General features: G+C 29.8%; 1 protein-coding gene across 1 annotated transcript in view; it reads right to left on the bottom strand.

Annotated features, from left to right (window-relative positions):
* The window catches only part of LOC135961286 (putative sodium-coupled neutral amino acid transporter 11), a 132,038-nt gene that overhangs the window by 15,100 nt on the left and 89,509 nt on the right, over nucleotides 1-27,429 (bottom strand). Inside the window, exons 4-6 of the mRNA XM_065512782.1 lie at nucleotides 16,806-16,920; nucleotides 16,283-16,535; nucleotides 385-455 (exon numbers count right to left, since the gene is read on the bottom strand). Of these exons, the coding sequence (XP_065368854.1) occupies nucleotides 385-455; nucleotides 16,283-16,535; nucleotides 16,806-16,920 (439 nt within the window). The remainder of the gene's footprint in view (nucleotides 1-384; nucleotides 456-16,282; nucleotides 16,536-16,805; nucleotides 16,921-27,429) is intronic.

Genomic DNA, 27,429 nt, shown 5'->3' with positions numbered 1-27,429 from the left:
AGGTTAGGGGTTTGTATGAAATTAAATTTAAATAATATCAAACAAAATAGAAACTTCTATAAATATGCTAATTACTTTTATTAACTTTTGCGTCTATGCGTTTTATGAAAATTTATAAATTTCTCAGTAAATGTCTATATAATGTTTTTATTTTATTTTCAACAAAAAAAAAACAAACAACCTGTTTAAATAAATCTAATGCTTTTCAAAATCTATGATAGCAAGAAACTTTTTTTATTTTTTGTTTGTTTTCCTCAATGAAAAGTTTTTATTTTTATTACATGCACATAAATATTTGGTTTACCTGTATAGGTGTTCAATTGTGGGTTTGTTTGTATGAGTTCTGTAAGAGTATTAAATGTTTAACCTTGTTCTTGTACTCACCAAATACCATAATGCCTGTAGCAGGAATGACATCAGAATTTGCAAATTTCCAAGATTCCGCAGTATCCGTACTATTCGAAAAAAATGGCAAAAGGAAAACAGTTGAAAAAGTGTCATATAATAAAAATAAAAATAAAAATGAAAAAATAGAATAAAAAAACTGTAGATGATAAAATTCAAATGACTTGCAGTTTGCAACAAAATCTTAATCCAACTAAAATCCATGCATAAGTATCTATGCTATATTTTTATACTCATCATCAAAAAAGATGAGGGTATATTGATGTTGTCTTTCCGTTTGTAACACATCAAAATATTTGTAGTAGGCCCACATTAGTATATGGGGGATTCCATGTCAAGTGAACCAACTTTTAAAATCGATGTCTTCCGAGGTCTATTCTTTTAAGAGCTTTTTTTGTCTCTTAGTGGGATGCAAGTGGGATAGTATCAAAATAAATGTTTTTACACAAAAATTGTATGACTTGAGCTTGAATATTTATTTTGATATATATTCCACTCGCATCCCACTATGAGACCAAAAAGCTCTTAAAGGAATAGACCTAAGCTTTCTTTTGAGCAAAAAAAAATCATTTTAAAAAAGTTGAATATATTGAGTCAGAAAAATATTTTATTTTCACATATTGATGGTGGGTATACAAAATTCGTCATAGCCGAATATAAAACTCTTACTTGTTTCTATTTGTATTTCCACTTCCTCTATCCTTTATTCTATATGACAATAGTAAAACATTTAAAGGACTCTACAGTCTCATTTGCATACACTACCACTGTGTCTCTCTCGTCCTCACTTAACATTCACTTCATTTAAAACAGAAAAAAATACTAGACTGAAAAGTAGACATTTAATGTTGTTGGTCGACAAGTAAGTATTTGCTGAAGTAACTCAACTACTGAATACATACTCGAAATGTGCCTAGCAAGAACCTGTGAAAGGACGAGCAGTAGTAGGTGGGTGTGAGTAAACAAACACGCGCTTTAACACACATTCTGGCCGTAAAAAAGAACGCAGCAATTAACACATTTTTACAGTTTTACAGATCTTCCATAAAAAAAACACCTTGGAATATTAACACCCACGTAGGGACCATATACTTCTAACATAAATAAGTTTTGGTTATTTTTTTATTTGCTTTTTTTCTTGTGTAAGCGAAAGTGAAGAGGGAAAAACGAAAAAATACTATATGTGTGCTCCTTAGCTTTAAGAAGCTTTAAGTGAAAGTTAAACAGCAAAACTCATCAGATTTTTGGAGCATTTTGCTGTTGGTTGGTAGTGAACAACTTTGCCTAGAATTCTCTTAAGGAGCACTTGATGAAATAAATATTCCATTAGATTTGTAAGTGGAGTGAATGCATTTATGCGAACAAAATTAAGTGAGAGAAAGGCCTAATGAGTTTTAAAACTGTGAGGAAATACCGAGCAGTTGTTGTAAAATTTCGAATCTTCTTTTCATATTAACCTACACAAATATCGATATCGAAAAAAACATTTTAAACATATCAGTTATATATATGCAAAAATCATACTACTTGATTTTGTGAACATCTGTCCATAATTGGGAGTAGCTCCTATATAAGTCTCACTTCCGAATATCATATTATTGCATTTATTTGCAAAACCATACAAATATCGACATAAAGATAAAATTCAAATTCAGAAATTATACTCATTTATGCAACAATTTCATTTTGTGACTATTACTTAGTCCATAATTGGTCACAGTTCACATTTTAGGCCATAGTTCTCATATTTTATGACTATCGGAACATAATAATTTAAATTGACCTCTCATAAATATCAATATCGATAGAAAATTTAAAACAAATTGGTTTCAAGTATTCAGAAATCTTACTGATGGATTTTGTAGCTCCTACCTATTACACGGCTGGTCTGGCTGATTATAATCTAAAAAATTCAGAAGCACCCTCAAATTCAGCGATTCAGTGATGTTCGTCAATTTATCAACAGAATATAGCACTCCACAGAGGAGCAGAATCAAAATTTTTTGGAAATTAATCTGGCATCTAAATGGCTGGAAGTTTTTTTTTAAAAAAACAGCAAAAATGTACTATTTTTGAATTTTTATATTGAAAATTGTATATTTTTGGATCCATAATTGATATTGCTTTGTATATTAATGGTAATGTAGTTGTCAAACTAACAAAAAAGTACGTATGGCAAAATTTTTAAATTTCAATTTTCAAATGCCTATAACTCGTAAATTATAAGCGATAAACAGATACAATTTGGGCTCCTCGACAATTATGTTTTTGATATGTGGAAATTTTTTTCCACATGCCAAAAGCTATCGAAAATTCGGTGGCACAATATCGATTGCTAAATCCACCTACCCTAGTAAACAAAGGTAGTATATTAATATTTAATAACAATACTACCTATTCTTAACAAAATTATAAAAAAACTGAAAATTTTACAATTTTTGTATGGAAATTGATATTGATATAAAATCGAGAGTAAAAATTAATCTAATGAGTATGTGTTTACCGAATATCTTCTGCGCTATTTTTGAGTTTATTGATTTCAGAGGTATCAAATTTGTTTTTAATTTTTTAAAGTTAATTTGTTTGTGATATCTTATGGAATTTATGATATATACAAAATTATTTTTCTAAAAACGGTTTAAAAATTTTAAGAATTTTTGACTAACTAAGATAACTTTTATCCATTAATATATGTGAGCAAGAAAGGTTTTTTTTACAATTTTCACACGTTGCACAGTGGTATACAAAAAATAGAGGAAAATAAATATGTAACTTCTAAACGGTAAGTCTGATTTGAATGAAATTTCATATACACATACCTAATGGGCTCACCAGGGCCCAAGAGGTATTTCGTGAATTTTTTAATTGTCAAAAGTTATATACAGTTTTGAAAAGTAGACAAAATCCTCTATCCATTGATGTTTAATATGTGTGCCTTATGTTTTTTACGTGACAAATTAATTACGAAAAACTTTACAACTCGCAGATAATTTACCTAACATAGAAATTCATAAAAAAGTATGTTGCCTACCTAACAGAATTTTTATGAATGTAAATAGCAGTGATAGGTAAATTCTCTGCGAGTTGTTAAGTTTTCCCTAATTAATTTGACATGTAAAAACATAAGTGAAACATATTATATATCAATGGATAAAGGATTTTGTCTACTTTTCAAAAATGTATATAACTTTTGACAATTAAAAAATTCATGGAATACTTTTATGAAAAATATGACAAAAAATAGTTTTTAATGAATTTTTGCATAGTTATGCAGAATTTTCTATTTAAAATGGAAAAATAAAAACAAAATTTTTAATTTTTTTAAAGCAATCCCTCAATTAACAAAAAAGTGTTAAAAAATCCCTAAAATTGTAATTTTTAGTTTTTTTGGCTATAATATCCATACCAGAGTCGGGGTTATAGGAAACCTTTACAAAATAATTAAAAAGATATTGGGTCATCTAAAATCGGTTACTATATTTTGATATCGAATATTCGATTTGAGAATTTTTGCCCTAAAGTTAAATTTTATATAAAAAATAGACGTTTTTTGAATGGACCTGGTCCCCTCGGTATCAACAATTTTCAATTCTTTTTTTATTTCAAAATAGCTGAACCCAGTCCGCGTTGCTGGCCTTTAGAAAATATCTGTTTTATAATGCATCTCGATTTTAATATACAGTGTCGGACAAAGTCGGTGAACCAACCTTCAATGTTAATACATGTAGTGGCATTTCGGCTGGTTCCAATAAATACAAAAATTCAGTATGGAAATTTCTTATTCATGCACCTAATATGCAAGAGTAAACAAAATTGTTTATCACAGACAGAAAATCAAAAATCTGACTTTACACTGTTACCCAAAAGGCTTTTCTGTCTAACTGAACATACATACACACATCCATTTTTATGAAATACTAGTTGACCGGTAGCATTTACTAATGTTAGTTCGTCAAGTTTCTCCAACCCTGCCTGTTCTTATTTATTTGCAAATAAAATATCTAAATTTGTAATGCATACTTTAGGGGCTTTTTTATTACAGTTGACTGGACTCAAAAAAGCCGGTTTTAGCCGTAATTTTTAATTTTTTTTCCTACTTTGGGGCCCCTAATGAGCTCATGAGGTCCAAGTTCAAAACTTAAACTCCTCTTTGTGCATGTGAAATTTCATTCAAATCGGACTTACCGTTTAGAAGTTACATATTTATTTCCCTCTATTTTTTTTCTATGCCACTGTGCGTTGTTGTTAAATTATGTTAAATCTCTAATACTTAATTATGGGTATATGGGTAAAAACACTTTTCTTTTAAAATCTATGAAACTAACATTCATTGTTCATTATTTCTTAAGCGTTTATGATGACACTATTAGGAATAAAATTGTAAAATCCAAGATCTATATCTTTATTATTTCTGGTTTACTAAAGTTGAAAAATATAAACTAAAAAATTATTGAAACCAACATGAGTTTTTTCCTTTTCTTAATTTCTTTACCACAAATTCCAGCATGAATATAATAAGCTGGTTTATTGCGTGAATTGAGTTTTTTGTCTCTCAGTATTGACAGAGGGGCCTTTGATATTACGAATTGTAAAATATATGACCACTTGAAAATTTCACAAACTTTAAAACCTTTGTTCCACCAAAGGTTCCAAATCTTGAAGGAGATGCAGATAAGCTGTGAATATATTATGGATTATAATTACTCGTATAGAGTAACATAAATTATTTGTAATTTGTAGTATTTTGTGTTTATTTTTGCGATATTAATCGATACTAAATTTGAATGTAAGTTTTGTTAGAAATTTCACCCTCCTATGTTTTGTGTCCAAAGCTATTATGCACAATCTGTAACTGCACCTTATGCAGAAATATTCTTCTATTTATAAATGAAGTGAGATTTAGTGAAAGAAATTTGAATTTTTCAAAGACTATTGAAATTTGTTTACATCAGAAACCAATTTAATGGCACAGTAGGCTATCAATTTGATAGCTTTTTCTTCAATTTATGCAACAGTTTAACAAATATGTATGTCTTACCAAGGTCAGAGACAAAACCACCCTTTAATTTTCAGTATTTTCCTAGAGAATCTTATATTCTTTAAAATATCAACAAGTTGCAAACAATGTAGAAAAAAAGGAGAATGGATGATACTCTGTGGCTCTTGTTGAAATAACATTATATTATATTATATTATATTTTCATTTTCATTTCTTGGTGCCCTTTGTTGTCCACAACTCGTTTTTGGCCTGTGCTGTCCTTCAGTTAACTGAGTAGATGCTGTTGTGTATGTGTGTGTGTGTGAGCATTTCCGCTTGAATATTCAACACATGTATTTGCTATGTAAACATTTGTGTTGGTGTGTGAGTTTGTATATAAATGCACACACACACACATATGCACACAATAAAAGTGTTGTTACAGTTAAATTACAACCTCAAGCGTAGAACGTAAACTACAGAGCTGTTGGTTGTATTTCTAAGGAGAATATGAAAAGAAACAAGTTGCAATTACGTTGCAAATAAAAGGCATTCAACCAACTACAAAGTTTCAAACTGAAACACTTCATGATTGCACATTTTTCGGTTCCTTTTTTCTCTGTTTGTACTTTTTCATTACACAATACACTGACATTCACGCACCTACACACACATCCATCCATCCATCTGTTTTCCATTTCTTTCTGATTGTTGAATGAATTGGTTTACTAAAACTGAGAGATGTTGTATAAGTAGTTTCCCCCAAAGTTACTAAAATGTGGTTTTTAGGTATGTTTCTAAGGGGAAGTATATCGTTTTTGAAATTTGAACATGCACTGAAATGCATAAATCCGGCACATTTCAAAATGTGCCGGATTTAATATTGTGATACTAGGTCTAAAAGTTTAGTACTGAAAATGTGAGCCAAATCGGACAATGATTTCGGGGTGCGCATCGAGGACAAAGGTCAGATATATGCAAAATTTATGAAATAAATTTGTGAAACTTGTTAACTTTCTGCGATATTTTAACGGATCCGACAGTTGACTCCTGTCAAAATTTGTACAAGCTGCGTCATTTAGTTTGTGTTTGACCGACACACAGTTTTTTAGAAACTTTTTTTTTTAAATAATTCGGTATATCAGGAACTATTGGAGATATTGTTACGAAATTTCATGTGATTGGAGCTAAGGTATTTTCGTGTTGATTTGCAGTTGTTCAGCTTAGTCACAGTAGGCACTTTTCTAAAAAAAACTCAGTTTTTGGAACAAATTTTCCCTGATTTAGGAATTTCGGTATTTGAAAGTAAAAAATGTCAAAAATTACAATGTTGTTTAAATATATGAAAATACGTACAAATTTTCCAAAAGGGGCAAGGTTTGTGGAAATTCTTATGTGTAAATAAAGGTTTTTATATAAGTATTTGATATTGTGGAAATACTTAGTACTGAAGATTGATATTTTAGTAAAATTAAATATTTTTATAAATTTTTGGGACGATTTTCCATGAAGCAAAATATAAAATTTGAATTAATGTAAAATTTTAACTGTTATCATAAAAAATATAAAACTAATATAGATTGAATTATCCATAAATCAACGACATTATAATTTTTGACATTTAAATTTTGATATTTAAGAAGCACATAGGGTTCAACAAATATGAAGCTTTTTTGAGGATCGCTGCTTTGCCTTTTTAGAATTTTTTACTTAAATCTAAAATTTTGTTTAAAATTTGCCCAAGTTTGGATAGGTCTGGGGGATTTTTTGTACGCTTAAGTAAGCCAAAATTTACTTTACAGGCTTTTGCATTAAATTTTGTTTATATAGTCTCGAAGAACATACAAAAGTAAAAATATATGGGCCTTTTTGGGAAAAAACTTAATAAATACGGTACTTTTTTCATGTTCCTAATGTTAGCAAGTTTTTATACCCTCCACCACCATAAGTGGTGAATGAGGGTATATATAAGTTTGTCATTCCGCGTGTAACATTGAGAAATATTCATCTGAGACCCAACAAAGTATAAATATTATTGTGGATTATGAAATTCTAAGTCGATTGAGCCATGTCCGTCTCTGTAAAACACGCTCACGTCCAAAATACGCAAATAAACTTAGTAGAGTTGCAAGAAAAATGTTTATTATTGTCCTAAGCCGTTTGGTATTGAAAATCAGCGAAATCGGTATAGTGGAACCAAAGTTATGAATTAAAATGTGGGACAACCTCAAAAAAAAAAATTGATAATTTTCACATATTTTTGGACATTTTTTGTAAATATATTGCAGCTAATATCATAAAATTTTGCACTCGTTACTTTTATGATAAAAGAAGTAACTCTGGTGAAAATTATAAGAATCGGTCCATAATTTCTCCTAGCCCCATACAAATTTCTTCCCGAAATATGGTTCTATTTTCTATAAATGCCTACAGAATAGGAATATCCATATAAAATTCAGCAAAAATAAGTTTCGTGGTAAAAAAAATTTTATTACAAAATTTTTCGTGGCCCATATTTGACCATAGCCCCCATATAAAGTACACTTCCGAAAATCTCTTAAATAAGCATAAATGTCTTATAAATGTCGCTATCAAGTTGAAATTCGACACAAATAATCTTTATATATACCAAAATCGCTGTACCTAATTCTATGAAGATCGACCGATAATTGGTTATAGCTCCCATATAAGGTCCACTTCCGAAAAACACAATAACCTACATAAATATCTAAAAAATATCAATATCAAAACAAAATTTCACACAGATCCGTAATTTATATTTAGAAATCATACTACAAGATTTTTTGAATATCGGTCCATATTTGACCATAGCTCCCATATAAGGTCCACTTCAAAAAATCAATTAAGTACTCATAAATCTCTCATAAATACCTTTACCATGCTAAAATTTGACAAAAATAATACTCATATATATAGATATCACTGTACCAAATTTTATGCAGATTGGCCGATAATTGGTCATAGCTCCCCTATAAGGCCCATTTCCGAAAAAAGATATTAACCTTAAAAAATATTAAAAACTATCGATATCAAAATGAAATTACGCACAGATCAGTAATTTATATCCAGTAATCATACTTCTGGATTTTGTGAATATCGGTCCATATTTAACCATAGCTCCCATATAAGGTCCACTCCCAAAAATCACTAAAATCCTTATAAATTTCTTACAAATATAGTTATCAGGTTGAAATTCAAAACAAATTTATTCAATATATACAAAAATCGATGTACCAAATATTATGATGATAGGCCCATAATTGGTCATAACCTCCATATAAGATCCACTTCAGGAAAACACATTAACCTGCACAAATATCCATTAAAATCTATACTGAACCAAAATTTTACACCGATCAGTAATTTGTACCCAAGAATCGTACTACAGATTTTTTAAATATTGGTCCATAATTCGGCATAGCTCCCATATGAAGTCCACATTTGTTAACAACGTTGTTTATATGAAATTCTACAAAAATAGCCTTCAAATACTTAGGACCATAATAGGTCATAGCATCCATATATTAAACCAAAATAGTACAAAGATCAGTAATTTGTATTCAAAAATCATAATACTGAATTTTGTGAATATTGGTCCATAATTGGCCACAGCTCTCATATAAATACATAAAAATCACGTTAATATATTTTATGACAATCGAACGATAATAGGTTATAGGTCCCACATAAGTCCCACAACCAAATATTTTGAAATTTGTCTAAATATATTTGTATACCCTTTTTTATACTCTGTTTCTTCACTTGATGTTAAAAGGGAAAAATGTTGATCCAAACGTATTAAATAATTATTAAGTATATAAATTAGAGTGACAGCCGATTTTTTTTTTTTAGATTTCAAAGAGTGCCGGGTGGAATATTGTGACACTAGTCCTAAATGGTAAGTGCTGAAAATTTGAGCCAAAACGGGCAACGATTTCTGGACGCGCATCGAGGTCAAAGTTCAGATATATGCAAAATTTTACTGTTCATATGGAATAAATAGGTGAAACTCGTTAACTTTCTCCATTGTTTTCTAGAAATATGTAGATTTATTTATATTAATGAATATTACATTAAAAAAAAAATTTTGGAAATTAACCCTGTATCTCCTTTGGTTCAAAATGAGCCAAAAACTGTATTATCGCCAAAATTAGAGAAAAATGCAAATTTTTCAGTTTTTGAAAAAATTTTGCTACTAAATAAATACTTTTGCAATTTAATGCAAAAGAATCGAAATACGTACGTAATTGTCGTTGTAATGAGATATAAATGACAAAATTTGATTAAAAAATGTTAAAGTTATTACAAATTCGCCAGACCATTATATAACATTTCGCTATCTTTTCATTAGAAATTACAAATATTGAAAAATTTGGCCTTTGACCTTCACGATTCAAAGGTTAACGTTTTCCGATTTTAGTAAAACTTTCAGACCATACTTAAAATTACCAGGATTATAATACTATGAATAAGTTTTATTTAAAATTTATAACAGTAAGGAAATTGGGCTCATTCGCCTAAATATGGACAAAAAATTAGTTTTTCTTGAAAATCGCAAAATTTAAATCGCAGGTACGGAAAAACTGTAAGAGGTATTGACATAATTTTTTCATATTTTTATTCCCTATTTTGATCTCAATAAACCCCAATGTGATGATCGAAAAAATCTGAAATTTGTTTAACAAAATTTTTAAAAATTTGAAAATGGAGTTTTGAAACAGCCGTTAAAAAAATTATTTTTTTTGGCCATACCTGCGAATAAGTTAACGGTATCCTACGAAGACAAAAACTCATATACAAGTAAATATGGACATATGTTAAGTAAAAATGGGCTTTTATTTTAAGTTTTCACGAAATATCTTAATTTTGTTCCTAAATTTTTTGTTCAAGTGGCCTGAAACACATTAATGGTCTGGCGAATTTGTAATAACTTTAAAATTTTTTAATCAAAATTTGTCATTTATATCTCATTACAACGATAATTACGTACATATTTCGATTCTTTTGCATTAAATTGCAAAAGTATTTATTTAGTAGCAACATTTTTTCAAAAACTGAAAAATTTGCATTTTTCTCTAATTTTGGCGATAATACAGTTTTTGGCTCATTTTGAACCAAAGGAGATACAGGGTTAATTTCCAAATTTTTTTTTTTAATGTAATATTCATTAATATAAATAAATCTACATATTTCTAGAAAACAATGCAGAAAGTTAACGAGTTTCACCTATTTATTCCATATTAACAGTAAAATTTTGCATATATCTGAACTTTGACCTCAATGCGCGTCCAGATATCGTTGCCCGATTTGGCTCAAATTTTCAGCACTTAACATTTAGGCCTAGTGTCACAATATTCCACCCGGCACTCTTCAAAATTTTAACAAAAATTTTTTTCCATACAACTGATTGTCACTCTAATATAAATTGTTAAAATTCATACGTTCAGACAGGTGGTATCGAAGTGTAATTTTTCCATTGTTTATCTTGTACTATCTTTACTATATATAAGTAAAAAAAATAAATGATTTAGTTCAAGAAACATAAAAAATATATACAGTGGTGGTCAAAACATATGCAACCAGCAACAGAATTTTACAAAAGTTGTTTAAACTAGTTTAAGATGTAAACAAAAATATTCATTTGCTTATAATATTTTTTAATTAATGCTTTAAAAATAAGAATATGAAATTTAATTCAGAATTGTTTGCATTGAAAAGAAAAAAAAATTAAAAAACTACGTATGGGTTGACATTTCATTGGCCAAAACATATGCAACTAATTGCTTTTAAAACATTTCTGTCTATAAAACTTAATATTTCGTGGCAAATCCTATATTTTCAATGACGGCCTTACATCGGCAAGGGAGTGAAGCTATCAAATTGGTAATAAAATTTGCAGGAATAGCGTTCCAAGCATCTACCAATACTTGAAACATAATATCTGAATTAGTGCAATTTTCGGGGTCGATTCTTTGATTAACGATTTCCCAAATGTTCTCAATGTGATTTAAATCTAGTAATTGTGGTGGCCATTCCATTACCGAAACTCTTTCTTGTGCTAACCACGATTTAACAACATGTGAAGAATGCTTGGGGTCGTTATCGTGCTGAATAACTCATCGAAGAGGCATATTATCCACAGCATTTGGAAGCATTACTCTTTCCAAGATGTGTCTATAGATAAATCCATCCATTATTTCATTAATTTAGAGCGATGGGACAACTCCAGCAACAGAAAAACTGCCCCCATACCATTACGTTGCATCCTCCATGTTTCAGTGTCTTTTTACAGTATCGTGCTTGAAGCCGCGTGTTAAGTGGTCGTCTTACGTAACACATGAAATCACTTCCGATGATATTAAATTCGGATTCGTCGCTAAATAGGACAGTCGTCCATTTGTTTTCTGGCCAATTTAAATACTCCATAGCAAACTTCAAACGTTTCTTTTGATTACGTTTTGATATAAGCGGTTTTTGCGCGTAGGGAAAACGTCGGTGAAGCATGCAGGATGCAACGTAATGGTATGGGGGTTGTTTTTCTGCTGCTGGAGTTGTCCCATCGCTCTAAATTAATGAAATAATGGATGGATTTATCTATAGAGACATCTTGGAAAGAGTAATGCTTCCAAATTCTGAGGATAATATGCCTCTTCGATGAGTTATTCAGCACGATAACGACCCCAAGCACTCTTCACATGTTGTTAAATCGTCGTTAGCACAAGAAAGAGTTTCGGTAATGGAATGGCCACCACAATTACTAGATTTAAATCCCATTGAGAATATTTGGGAAATCGTTAATCAAAGAATCGACCCCGAAAATTGCACTAATTCAGATATTATGATTCAAGGATTGGTAGATGCTTGGAACGCTATTCCTGCAAATTTTATTACCAATTTGATAGCTTCACTGCCTTGCCGATGTAAGGCCGTCATTGAAAATATAGGATTTGCCACGAAATATTAAGTTTTATAGACAGAAATGTTTTAAAAGCAATTAGTTGCATATGTTTTGACCAATGAAATATCAACCCATACGTAGTTTTTTAATTTTTTTTCTTTTCAATGCAAACAATTCTGAATTAAATTTCATATTCTTATTTTTAAAGCATTAATTAAAAAATATTATAAGCAAATGAATATTTTCGTTTACATCTTAAACTAGTTTAAACCACTTTTGTAAAATTCTGTTTCTGGTTGCATATGTTTTGACCACCACTGTATATGTTGTTCATAACCGCATTTATCCAGTTTTGTCACTCTTTGTCTTTTTGTTATTGAAGTTTGGAAACGAGTGATATGGTCGGATGAAACGAAAATTAATCGTTTCCAATTTGATGGAATACAATATTGTTGGAAGAGGCCCGGTGAAACCATTCAACGACACCATGTCAAGCAAACAGTGAAACACGGTGGTGGGAGTCTAATGGTGTGGGGATGTTTCACTTGGTGGGGCAATGGTCCTCTAGTTAAAATAGAAGGAATTATGAACAAGGAGTACTGTCTAAGTATTTTGCAGAACAATTTGCCCGTTTTTATCGAGGAGTGCGCTTACCCTGCTACAGAAATAACTTTTCAGCAAGATGGGGATCCAAAACACACTGCCAAAATTGTGCAAAAATGGCTTGCTGAACAAGAATTCCAAACACTGAGGTGGCCAGCTCAGAGCCCGGATTTGAATCCCATCGAGAATTTGTGGGCAATTGTCAAAAGAAAACTCTCCCAATACGAAAGAGCACCGACCAATTTAGAGGATCTTTGGTCAAGAGTTTCAGCGGAATGGGCTAATATTCCACCTCAAACTTTTAAAAATCTCGTGGAAAGCATGCCTAATCGCATAAAAAGTGTTTTAAAGAACAAAGGACTTTGGACAAAATACTAAAGAAAAAACGGTCCGAAAATAATAATAAAAGCGGTCACAGTTTTCAGTCTTTTTTTATTAACTTCTTAGTGATAAGTGTACTGTATTTAATTTTTTATTGAAGCAAAATGTTTAAGTTTTATGCCTTAAAAAAATATTTTAAGTTTCTATGATAAAAAAAAATTATAACAAATTTCAAAAATTTTTAATTTTATGTATCCACTTTAGTCCACTACTGTAGGTGATATTAGGACAAAAAATCGACCCTCCGTAAGCTCGTCACATCTAAAAAACCGTAAAAAGATCGAACAAAATTAAAAAAAAAATAATAAATAAACCTAAATATCTCTTCAACTAAAGAGATAACCTACAAATGTAAGGATATTGTAGATCTTCTTAAGCACTATTTATATTTTAAATTTCAGATCATTCGGATCATAAATGAATTTTTGTCGATTTTTAAAAAACAAACTTAAGCCCGAGGTGACCAACTTTGAGGCGCAACGCACCCCATTAGCGCACCCGAAAACGTCCCTAAACCACTGTGCGACATTGATAGCAGACTACCTGACTTGAGAAGAAAAAGGAGAAAATTAATTTCATCTCATTAAGCTTATTTTTTGTGGAAAAAAACAACATAATTTAAACAAAGGCTAAGCTTGATAAATACTATTGTAACGTCAATTTCAATGGTAAAAAAAAGTTGTTTACTGAATTACGTCCAGTAGAAATCTCTACACCCGAAACAATTGAAAAATTCACCATATGGTGTTGACCGATCTCTCACATGGATCAGTGTTTTCAATTTTGATTGATCACTTGGGTATGAGAAAGATTTCTTCATATCGCATCACAAACAAATACATATTTTCATGACCTCGACAAGTGTTATTTTTTTTGGAAGCGATACAGAAATTGGAGAAACGTTGAACAAAGTATATAGAACTCAAAAGGGACTATGTTGAAAGATAAAATGATTTTTTATCCAAAAACACGTGTTTCATTCAAAAAGTCAAGGACTGAAAAGATTTATGCTCGTTAATGAGATTTTCGGAAGTGGGCCTTATATGGGAGCTATGGCTTATTGTGGACCGATCATAATAGAATTAGGTGACATGACTTCGGTATATATAAAACTTATTGGGTAGATACCTATATAAATTAAACATTTATGACTGATAAAGTCCAATTTCGGGAGGACATTTCTACGGCAGCTAGGTGAATTAATGGATGTGCCAAATTTTGCGGACTTTGTTTAATCGACTCAGTGAGTCTATCGGTATACTTCAAGATGGGTGTTAGGCGAATATTAATGGTGTAGGATATAAATACCATGTAATGGAAATGATACAACAATGAAAAAACAAGAACAGCTGGACACATATCAGATCAGAATTTTTGGAAATAAAAAAAATACTATTTTACAAAAAAAAGATTTTTTAAAAATACAAAATTTAAAAAAAAATAAGAAACTATTTTTAAGTATAATTTTGTGAAGGGTATACAAGATTCGGCACAGCCGAATATAGCTCTCTTACTTGTTGTATTAAAATTGTTAAAAATAATCGCATAAAATCTTAAAATAAATTTTAAAAAATATTCGATTTTGTCGAATAATTCGAGACAAAAAAACCGGTTTGTCGACTAACTCAAAAACCGTCCTTTTGTAAAAACCGGCTTAAAAAACCGGAAAATTGGAAAAAACCCGGTTTTTCGAATAATTCGAAAACCGGTTTGACAACTCTAGTGAGAACCGTTCGTTAAGTAAATTTACTTTGAAGGATAATTTAAATTTATAATTGAAATAGTTAACAGAGTTTGTCGTTTTATAATAGGAATAACTATTTTGCCAAACTGCAAAAGTTAGTTTTTGTTCAGATTAAATTTAGTATATGGGTAATTCCATGCCATCGTACGTGGCATTTGTAAGCCTATGAAGTGGAATAGATTTTTCTGACTGATTTTTCTCTTATAATAAAATAATATTTATTCAAAAACTAAACAATAAATAACAAAAAAAAAGATGGCGGCTTAGTTTTCGCCGCCTTCTTAACTGCCTGAAATAATGTCTGTTTAAACTATAACTTTTGCCCTTAAACTGTTGTAATAAGCTCTATATACCATAACATAGTACAATTTTAGTTAACCGGTTTTTTCAAAGTCGGTTAACTGAAAACCCGGGTTTCTACAAAAGACACATTTTCGGTTAACCGACAAACCGGTTTTTTAAAAAGTCGATTTTTTATTAACACTAGCTATGACTAATTATGAGCCAATAGGCCAATCTTCATAGAATTTGGTATATACTGGGATTAGTTGTGCCGAATTTCAACCTGAATTAGGTAAAAATGGCCTTGCATTCAAAATTCTTCTTTACATGTGTTTGGATAGATAATGATCTGAGGAATTTGTAGTAACAAAAACATTTTCTAATCGGTTTTTGGACAATAATTCTGTATAGATTATTAAGTTCTCATATTTCAGTAGGTTAACTGAAAAACAATTAATTCTTCAAATTATAGACGTTTTTTTTAACGAAAACATAAATGATGTAAAAATATAAAAAACACACCCTAATCATGCAGTTCTATCTGAAAAATGCAGTGTTACCTGGTAGTATTTAACAATTAAAAGTTGCTTGATTTGGAATACTTCCCCAGTTAATTTCATTTTGTAAAATTGTGTGTTAATTGTGGCAATTATCTTCTTTACCTCAACAAATTCAAAACAATTTCTAGTTTTTCTTCTAAACAAAAAATAAAATGAATAACAAAAATAACGACCGGAAATTGTTTGATTTAAACATTTAAGCAATTAACTTATTTTCGTCTAGTCCTTCACTTATTCAAATACGAATAGAATTTCCTTTCATTAGCCATTTCCGTTTAGCTGACTGACTTCTACTTAAAACAACGACAAGTAAAGAAAAAATTAAACAAAGAAAAATCCAACAAAATGAATGAATTATAAATGCGAATACATTTATACATGTCTATGATTAAAAAAAATGAAATACTTACATTTTATAATCGCCCGATATAAGCTTGATAATCACAGCGAATAGAATGAAAACGACACAGGCCAAACTAATGAAACTTGCCCGGGCCAAACGTGAAACATTCTTGTAGAGACAGAGGGGCACAACAATGCCAACCGTTACAAAGAATACCACACCCAAGCGAACAGCACCCATCGATGAGCCCCAGGAGGGTATGAGGCGCACCAGCACCTTGGACAGAGTATCGCCCACAACCACATTATAGGAAATCATTGCTGTAATTACGTAAATTGGTGATATGAAAGAATAGAATACTACTAGAATGCAATGCAATGAAATCGAAAGGATTCAAATGAAATGATGATTAAATGCTTTTAGATTTGAATGTTAAATGTTCAGTTTTCTTTTTTTGATTTTTGTCTGTGTCCAATTTCTATTATTCGTTTAAAAGTGTGTTTGTGTCAGTGTTTTTGTTTTTGTTCATGTGTATGACTTTGTGGTGGAAATTTAAATTTATCTATATTTTTGTTGTGTTGCATTCATACCTAAAAACGGATACATAAACTGCAGCAAGGACAATAGGTAGTAACCGTATTTGCCGTAGGCAGCCTCCATAATGCCGGGGTAACTAAAACGTCCGCAAATGTGACCACACTTGACCTAAAAATAAATAAAATTTAAAAATTAAATGGATAAATATTTAAAATTTAAGGGTTAAGGTACATTAACAACAAGTCATAGACCTCGGATTAGAGAGTCCAAAAAAACGGTTTCCGGTTTAACCGAAAAGCGTGTTTTTAAAAATATCCGGTTTTGTCATTCAAAAAAATCGGTTAACCGGTTTTATATTAAATTTTTATATATTACAAAAAAAGTATATTTAAAATTATTTCTATAGACATTTTTTGTTATACTTTACTTTTTGTATAAATAATAAATACATAGATTTTAACACACAATTTCTCCTTTTTATTATTTTATCCGGAAAATGAAATAAATAATAGCAATTTTTGGCTTTAATTGCATTTGTATCATAAAAACCATTAATTTGGTTTATAATTCACTAATGTGTTTACATTTACCATTAAATACTAATATACAAATTTAATCGTTATTGTTTTGCCATCCTATTTCAGTTTTGTGGACGCTAATAAGATATGAGCATTTAATGGGGTCACGAACGTACGTTCGTACGCTTTTGATGTCCAAAGAATATAGAAACAAGCAGAGCTATAGCTATATTCAGCTGTGCCGAATCTTATATACCCTTCACCAAATTATACTTTCAAATTTATTTTTTTCCAAAGTTGTTTTTTAATTTTTTGGAAATTTTTTTTTTTTCGAATTGTTTTATAATTTTTTTTTTTTTTTTGAAATTCAAATTCTTTTTAATTTTAAAACTTTTTTTTATTTTTTCAATTTTTTTTTAATATTTAGCGAAAAAATAATTTTGGTGAAAAAAAAAAATTCGGGTTAAACATTTTTTTCCCGATTTTCACCCATTGTAGGTCCAACTCATGGTTTTATATACGTCATTGCAAAGGTCTTTGAAATATCTATCATTAGATAGATATCCATATTGTCTATGTTAATGACTTAAGGTAGGGTCACACATGGCAAATATTTGACGAAAAAGACGTAACCACTAAATAAAATATATTTGAATTCAATTAATTATTTCGAAAACGTATTTTGTTAAGATGAGTCAAATCAAAACAATTGGTTTTATTTTATTTGATGCTGTTTGATCTTACAAAACACTTGTAAAAGTAAACACGTCAAATAAATTTGTGCTAAAAAAAAGTGGTTACGCTTTTTTGAGTAAATATTTGCCATGTGTGACCCTACCTTTAGTAATCCAGATATAGGTAAAAAATCGAGGTAGCAACCAAACCGGAAGAATTCCGGAGATATTAATGTATGAATCGTGCATGTAAGTTAATTGGAGACTTCGGAAAGTTGATTTCAACAGACAGATAGACAGACTGACATGGCTTAATCGACTCCGCTATCTATAAGGATCCAGAATATATATGGGGCATTTCGTGTCAAGTGAACAAACTTTTGAAATCGATGTCTTCCGATCGGGATGAAATTTGCACCAAGGTTAGTTATATTGGACAGTAATTTAGACATAATTTTTGTGTGCCCTTTTTTTAGTGGGATCCGAGTTCGTTATGTATCAAAATAAATGTTTTGTAATTCAAAACATACAAATTTTTACTTTTTTTGCGAAATCAAAAACTTTGTTGAATTTTTTTTTTTTCTTGGACGTTTTTTTAATTTTTAGGTCAAACAAAACCTTGAAGACCTTTTTGGTGGCTTAGTGGGATGCTATGATAAAAGTTACAAAACATTTATTTTAATAGATATCCCACTCGCATCCCACTAAGCGACCAAAACCATCTTAAAGGAATAGACCTATACTTTCTTCATAGCAAAAAAAAATAAAAAACGGGCCCATTTAAAAAAAGCCAAACAAGCTTTTGATTTTGCCAAAAAAATCAAAAATTGTATATCTTGAGTTACAAAACATTTATTTTGATTTTATCCCACTCTCACCCCACTAAGCGACCAAAAAGGTTTTAAAGGAAAGGACTTAAGCTTTCTTTTGAGCAAAAAAAAAATTTGGAAAAAAAATTCGATTTTGCAAAAAACAAGTCAATAATCGTATGTCTTGAGTTACAAAATATTTGTTTTGATAGATATCCCACTCACATCCCACTAAGCGACCAAATAGGTCTTAAAGGAAATGACCCAAGCTTTCTTTTGAGCAAAAAAAAATTAAAAAAAGGGCCCATTTTGAAAAAAAGTTAGGTTTTGCAAAAAAAAAAGTCAAAAATTGTATGTCTTGAGTTACAAAATATTTATTTTGATAGATATCCCACTCGCATCCCACTAAGCTACCAAAAGAGTCTTTAAGGAAAATATCTAAGCTTTTGTTTGAGCTAAAAAAAAGGTCCATTTTGAGTTACAAAACATTTATTTTGATACATAACGAACTCACATCCCACTAAGCGACCAAATAGGTCTTCAAGGAAAATATCTAAACTTTATTTTAATATCTAAACTTTATTTAAAAAAAAGGCCCATTTTGAAAAAAGTCAAAAAAGTTTTTGATTTCGGAAAACAAATATTAAAATTTTTTTATTTTTTTTTTCGAAAGATTGAAGAAATAGCTATCTAAACTATTTGGGACACATTTTGCTAAGAACAATAGGTAATAAGTTACATGGATAAGAAAAAACACCTGCTTGGCCAAAATGTAAAATGTTGACCCCCTCTAACTCAGGGAGTTCTCGACCGATCTTGTTGAAAAATTTTGTCTGAATTACTATCCAATAGTAAATTTCATCCCGATCTGAAGACATCGATTTCAAAAGTTGGTTCACTTGAAACGAAATGCCCCATATACTTTATAGGGTCGGAAATGAAAAATGTAGAAATTACAAACTTATATACATATATATACTAGGGTATTCAATTAATCGGGTTTCTGGTTTAATCGGTTAATCGAGCAAATAATTAATCGAGGTTTAGATTTATTCGGTTAATAATCAGTTAATAATCGGTTAATTTAAAATTATTCGATTAACCGAATAATATCTATTTTCATTTTAAATAGAAAATACAACAACGAATTTTGTGTACAAAAACATAAAAAACAGCAAATATGGTATTTGAGATAATTTTTGTGAACATATCGCCTATTTGCTGCTCAAAATCCGTGTTTAATGAACTGAGTAATATAAAATATGCGCCGTTCTATAATATTTCATATAGTTTTATCAGTTTTCAAAAAAGTCAATTATTTTTTGTGAGATAGTGTTTTTTTTTTTGGTAAACATCAAAATTAAAATTCATGTTTTCTAATATATTTGATAAATAAAAATTTGGGTTAAACACAGATTTAGTGAGATCTTCTGAAATAATCTTTTATAAAAAGAATATAATTTAAACGATTTTTTTCTTTAGATTTAATAAAACTTTTCTTGGAAAAAAAAACTCTCTCGCTGATTGTATATGTTGGAGAAATCAAAAGCACGATAAAGAATATTCCTTTTTGGATTGTTTTAGATTTTGATTAATTTAATAGTTTCGTTTATAGGGCCCATATGAGCAATGAAGTGATTGTGCAATTAAGCTTGAAGCACACATTACTCCAGCATGCTGGTACAAAATTAATTTACATTTTTCTTCTCTGGAACATTCCTGATCTTCCAAAAATGGAGTTTATCGTAATACCACAACGAAGACTCCAAAACATCATCTGTTCCTGCAGTATTCGAAAAACGTTGATTTTTTTTACCATTCTTGCTCTTGGCCCACCTCTTTCAATTGTTCTACCATTTTATTGTAGCATTGGTTTTTTAATTCATAGGCAAGGCATTGTCTTATAAACTTCGAAAAATTCTCCCCAAAATATTTTTCTTTAGCATTTATATTTATTTTTTTTTATTTTTTGATGTTTATGTCTTGACAATTTAAATTTTATGATCTAATTTTACAACACACGATTCAATCATGCTGGTTCAATCAAAAAAATATCAAACTATTTTTGATAAAGCACCAGCAGTTGGTACAATCACACCACAAGCTCATACACTCTCAATCAGCTGGCACAATCACTTGATTGCACAATCATGATGGTGTTGTGTATGGGCCCTATTAGTTATGATAAAAGACTCATTTCAAAAAAAGTTTCGTCTACACATGTAAATACAAACAAAGTTTCAAATACATGTAAATTAAATATGTCAGTTGTTATACATACTCACTAATCATGTTTATTGGAAGTTCAAAAAATATCTAATTTTAATTTGAATTGAAACGGAAAAATAAATACAAAAATTGTTTAAAGTGCAAAAATAGGAATTTCGGTTAATCGACACAAATTAATCGGTTTATTTTTCTAAGCTTTTTTTTGCGATTTGATAGGAATTTGGTAGCTCTTTGTTTAGTGCAAATGATGGGTTCCATCGATTTTGAGTTTTCATAATGATAGTTATAAACATGTGTTAACGAACTTACGCAACACAGAAGTCAACTTTAGCTGATAGTAGTAAAATGCAAAAATATGCGAAATGGAACGGAATATTTAAAAGCGAATAATTTGTTTTAAAAGTGTATTAATGTAAGTCTCTATCAGGTATTTACACAATTAAATATCTTTATTGGTTTTTGTTTAATTGGCTAAAGTACTGGTATCGAATGTACATGTCGCGAACGTACGAGTTTTCCATAAGTTTTTTTTTATTATTATCACCATGCATTTTCCCATAAATATCTTAAAATTTCCTTTACAAACAAGTAAGAAACTATGGTCGGGCTTGACCCTACACTAAGTAAGTTTTTTCTTTTAAAAATTCAATAATTTATATTCGTGAGTAATTTTCGAAGTGGTCCTTATATGGGAGCTATGACCAATTATTGACTGATCACTATGAAATAAGGTCATAGTTTATGTCTATATGAAAGTTATTTATGTTGAATTTTATATGTATATTAACATTTTTATGAGATTTATGAACGTTAAAGTGATTCACCGAAGCGGGTCTTATATGGGAGCAATGACTAATTATGGGCCGATCATAATAAAATTTGATGACATAAATTTGGTATATATAAAACTTATTTGGAACAATATTTGTGTAGATATTTGCAAAATTTTTAATTTGTCTGCTTTCTGTAACTGCAAAACAATAAAGTCCATTTCGCGCATTACTTTTTCTTCATCTTTAATTTTCTGTCACTCAATTTCATGCTTCTCTTTTTCCCATTCCAATATAATTCTTGGAAAGAAGTCAGCAAGGTGAGCAGCTGATGGCTTCGCAGCACTTTTTTGAATTTCTTAGCAAATTCTTTGACTTTTTAGGAACACTTTGCGTAATTGATTCTTGCGTTGATAAAGATTAGCGGCTGGAATGACTGCAAAATTAGCTGGAGACAAAGTTCTGGGGCCGAATTACCGCACTCGTGATCGAATGAACTATCATATCGAAAAATAATTTCGATATCGTAATTATAACAAAATGTACTAAATTTCATGCACGATATCGAATGCCGTAATCTCAAATAAGAAAATTACGATCGAATTTACTGGATATCGAATGCGGTAATTCGGCCCCTGGTATCTTCATCTACGTCGTACGTAGTGTAAGCTTTATTAACAGTTAAAAGTGATTCCAGAATTGATTTGATAAAGGAGTCGTTTATTTGAATAACGCTTCCACTGCCAACAATATGAAACAGTGTACCCTTTTCCATTCCTCTTTCCCCTTTCATCAACAAACTCAAATGTTTTGCAGCAAATGTTCCACAGTATGGATGGGGACTATGAAAAAATGTTTCGTTGAAAAATTTAAAATTTAAATTAATGTAAAATTTGAATAGATCAAGTAATTAAATAATAGTCACAAATTTATTTAAATCAAAAGTTCCACAACCTTCACCTATTTCCTTATTTAAATAACGAAATTCCAAAAACGTGGCAAATATGTTCCAGAAATATATGTCCACATTGAGGGAATTCCAAAAATATAGAAATAAACAGGGACCAAAAATAATAATTATTCTTGAAATTTCAAAGGAAAATATTGGAGAATCAAGTACCATTTTGGTCGTTTTCAACTATATTTTCATAAATAGCATGCTTTTTAAATTCTTGATTTTTTTTTTAGAAATAATTGTTATTTTTTGATTTTAATTTTTTTTTGTCAGAAATATTTGTCAGATTTTGATTTTTTTTTGTCAGAAATATTTGTTACTTTTTGTCAGATATATTTGTCATATATGAAAATAAAACGCAATAATTAATTTTTATATCTGCCAAAAATAAAAGTTTGACAAATATTTCTCCCCAAAAAAAGTCCCAATCTGACAAATATTTCTGACAAAAAAATCAAAATCAAAGTCTGACAAATATTTTTCACAAAAAAAAATCAGAAAATAACAATTATGTTGTGATTTTTATTATAAATGTCATAATTCTGTAAATTATAAACGGATAGTCCGCTTTTCTCATGGATATAGAGGAGGAACACATAAATTTAGTTTTTGAATTTGGACTTTAAACACTAGGGTTTCGAGCTTCAAGGCCCAAAGTGGTGGATCTCGGGTATATGACAAATTAAAAATGAGGAAAAATTTTAATTCTCAAATAATAAAAAAAAATTTCCCATTTTTTTCTCGTAAAAAGTACTTTCATTAATTTTATGATTTCTTTTGAGCAAAAAAAAAAATAAAAGGTTAATTTTAAAAAGAAAGTCAAAAAAGTTTTTGATTTTGCCAAAAAAGTAAAAAATTATTATAAATATCCCACTAGCATTCCACTAAGCGACCAAAAAGCTCTTCAATGAAAAGACCTAAGCATTATTTTTGGAAAAGAGCCCATTTTGAGAAAAACGTTAAAAAGTTTTTGGTTTTGTAAAAAAAAATTTTTTTTTTGAAAGATTGAAGAAATAGCTATCTAAACTATTTGGGACACATTTTGCTATTTGCTAACATTGGTGCAAATCTCATCCCGATCGGAAGACATCGATTTTAAAAGTTGGTACACTTGACATGAATAAATGCTGCTGCAAGACACCGCCACAAGCCAAGTATCTAATGTTGCCCTCTTTCACAACTTCCGGGCTTAGATACAAGGTAAACTGTTCTGTTGGTTGTTGCGTGAGAGCGCTTGCATTGATGCCCACGGTACCATTGCTGCCCAATAAAGCAGAGCATCTTAACTTTAACTTGTCTTGCACGGACTCATGGCGATTAACATAGTCACGGAACTTGTCTACGAAAGCACAATTGCATGTCCATGGATTGCCAGCCATACGCACTTCATTGAGATAAGGAGGCAAGAAGTTCCACACAGCAAATTCAGTAATGAGATTATGATCTAGTCGTAATATTTTCAAATGCGTAAATGTCAAAGTGTCTATGGTGGCTATGGCATTATGTTGTAGATAGAGTTCTTGTACATTATTTCAATATGACCAAATACTAGACCGTGTGAATACCCCAAATATAAAAACGTCAATATGCAAAATAATATGCAGCAAAACATTGCAAAAGAAAAGTGAAAATTTTAAATTTAAATAACTTTTATCTAAAATATGAAATAATATCGCGATTCAATTCTAAGATAATAATATAATATATTATTATAAAAATATTAATTAAACTAATAAAGAAAAAATAATATGTATACTAGACTTTATTAAATTAAAACTTCTTGTACATTGGGAAAAAATTATATCATATTCCTAAATATATTTTCTTGCTCTACAGGCTTTGCTATCTTGCTATTTTGAATATTGGCAAAACAATGTTAATCCTTATGTACATATGTACAGAGAGCCTCAAAAGTGAGTAAACACCATAAATTATTTGATGTTTTTTCACGACAATTAAAATCCTAAAATCTAACCATCGATTAAAATTTTAAAGTTTCGGTATGTTGGAGATTGAGCTGAATGATAATGATTGATAATGATTTTGATAAAAAAAAATTCACTGGTGTTTATTCACTTTTGAGGCTCTCTGTATATAGTTTTTTTTACAATAAATCTTAATTATTGTGCTACTTTCAAACAAATTTACTAGAAATTTTTGTAATCAAGTACAGAATAAAGGAATCTCATACATAAATATCTATCTATTTTCAATATCCTCTTTAAAAAAAATCTCTTTTTGATCTCATAGTAATGTCCTTTATTTTAAATTGCATTTTAATAACAACATTCTGTCTTGCTGTACTTCTATATACATTTTTGTTGTTGTTGTTTTGATATGGAACAGATACAACGTGCTTTTCATATCAATTGCACTTTGTATAAACTCCGTTTACCCAACAACACACTGAGTACATACTGTTCTACTCTACTCTACTGCTAAGCCACTCAAGGATGAAACGAAAGAAATGAGAAACAAAACATTGTTGAGGAATATTATGCCATCTTCCGTCTCCATGGTCCTCATCGTCAACGCCAAAAACAATATTTTTGCAATTTCCTTACACAAAAACACAAACTTTAATTTTGCTAAAATGTCAAAACCAAACATGTTCCGTTCTGTTCGTTAAAAAAAACAAGGTTATAAAAAGGAAAACACGATTAAAAACTGTTTGTTTACTCGAATTACAGCAACAAAAATATGTATGAAAATCATTTTGAAAATGCTTTTTGCAGCCTTATTCCTTGATGCTGCTGTTGTTGTTTTGTTCAAAATGTAATAAAAAGTGAAAAGGATTTATATTTATGTATATGAATTGACCGCATTTCACATCAAACACACATTGATATTCATACATTGACAGACCAGGCAACAGGGGTGAAAATCGTTATTTTTCAATGGTATTAAGCTGTAACAAAAGTGAGAGTAGCACTTTATTATAATCGTAAAAAAATAATTTACAAAATAAATTGGAGTAGATACAGTCTGATTATAAAAAACTGATGAATTTCTAAATGAAGTCTTCGTCAACAGAAGTATCACAAACTTTTATTTTTTATTTTCATATGTTTTTTTTGTCAAAATTTCGAATGTTCAAAGAAATTCGCTTGAAAATTATAAAATTCTTATACTAAAGACGAAACAAAATTTCTTTCATTACTGAAAAGAGGTAAATGAACTAAAACTTTTATAAAATCATGGGGTTAATTCCACGAAACTAAAGATAGTCTGATAAGCAGGGCTACGAATTTCATGGAAATGCATGTATGTAGTCAGTAACTCAAAATCAATTTTGACCAATTACTTTTACGATTCAGATTATTTGCAACAAAATGCCTTCGATTTGATGTTGTGTACATATATTTTGCTATAATTGGATATTTTTGCTTATCGTCACCTAAAATGGAAAACAACGTATCATCAAAAAATTCGAAATTGATTTTATTATTGATTACGTTTCATTACATCAAATTACATATGTATGTGTACAAAATTTTAAACTTTTACTATCAAAAATAACCAAGTTATAATTTTTTAAACAAAAATTATGTGAAAATTATCAACACTTTTGGAAGTTGTCTTACATTTTGATCCATAACACTAGTTCTATTAATTCGATTTTACTAATTTTTGCTTAGAAAATTATAAACATTATAAAGTTAAGTGTCATTTTAACTCCAAGTGCCATTAAGGATTAATTTCCATTTTTGTGCTGTTATTATAAATACTAGACATCATGTCATTTTTTTTTAAGTTTCATCCAAATCGGCCCAAAAGTATATAACATTTCGCCATATTTCCTTTAGAAATTCCAAATATTGAAAAATTTGACATTTGACCTTCACGACTTAATTTTTAATGCTTCCCAATTTTAGCAACACTTTCAGAGTATATTTAGAATTATCTGGACTATAAATATTTGGAAAGGTTTTACTTAAAATTCATAACAGTATGGAAATTGAGCTCATTCGCCAAAATATGGCCATTAAGGTGGACCCCCAATGTATGAAAAAATTTAAAACTCATCTGTTTCAAAAACGAAGGGCAGTTTTGTGTGAGGTTAGGATAAAAAAAATCTGAAAAAAATTTCAGCTCGATCGGTTAAAAATTGGCGGGGGTCAAAGTTCGTGAGAACGAAATTGGTGGTAAATGGATAGAAAAAGCTGCATAACTACTCAGGAGTCACCCCTAGGTAGGTAAAATGTATGAGCAACCCCCATTATTTTCGTATCCCCAATATTTTTTTAGAACAAACATACCCCCTATCTCCAACCGTTCAGGGGGTCCCCATACAAAAAAACTGAATTTTCACGAAAATTTTCCAAATTAAAAATTAATGGAATTACACAAAGTATAAATATGTTCTAAACTTCATTTCGTGAATTACTCTTCACATTTTACTAACATTAATTAAACACCCATTTCTATTGTCAAAGAACGCAAAAAAGTGAATAGACCAATTGGCTTGTTCATTGAGTTTTATTTTATTTAGCAATGTAATCATAAAATGCCCCTTTAATAATGAGCGGTTGTACCTAAGACAGGTAATATTTAAAATTTTTAAAAACATTACATTTTTAATTCCATGAAAATTATTTTTGTTTTATGGCTTATATTCCACGTATTCATTTTTAAGTAATAATATAACAGGTAATATTACTAAATATTGTCAAATTTTCCAAACAACATTGAAAAACACATTGATGTACTTTCGTGTTTTTT

This window comes from Calliphora vicina, chromosome 5 (genome assembly GCF_958450345.1).
Source record: "Calliphora vicina chromosome 5, idCalVici1.1, whole genome shotgun sequence".
Classification (NCBI taxonomy): Eukaryota; Metazoa; Arthropoda; class Insecta; order Diptera; family Calliphoridae; genus Calliphora; species Calliphora vicina.
The sequence above is the reverse complement of the archived record's forward strand: the minus strand, read 5'-3'. Positions and strand labels throughout refer to the sequence as shown.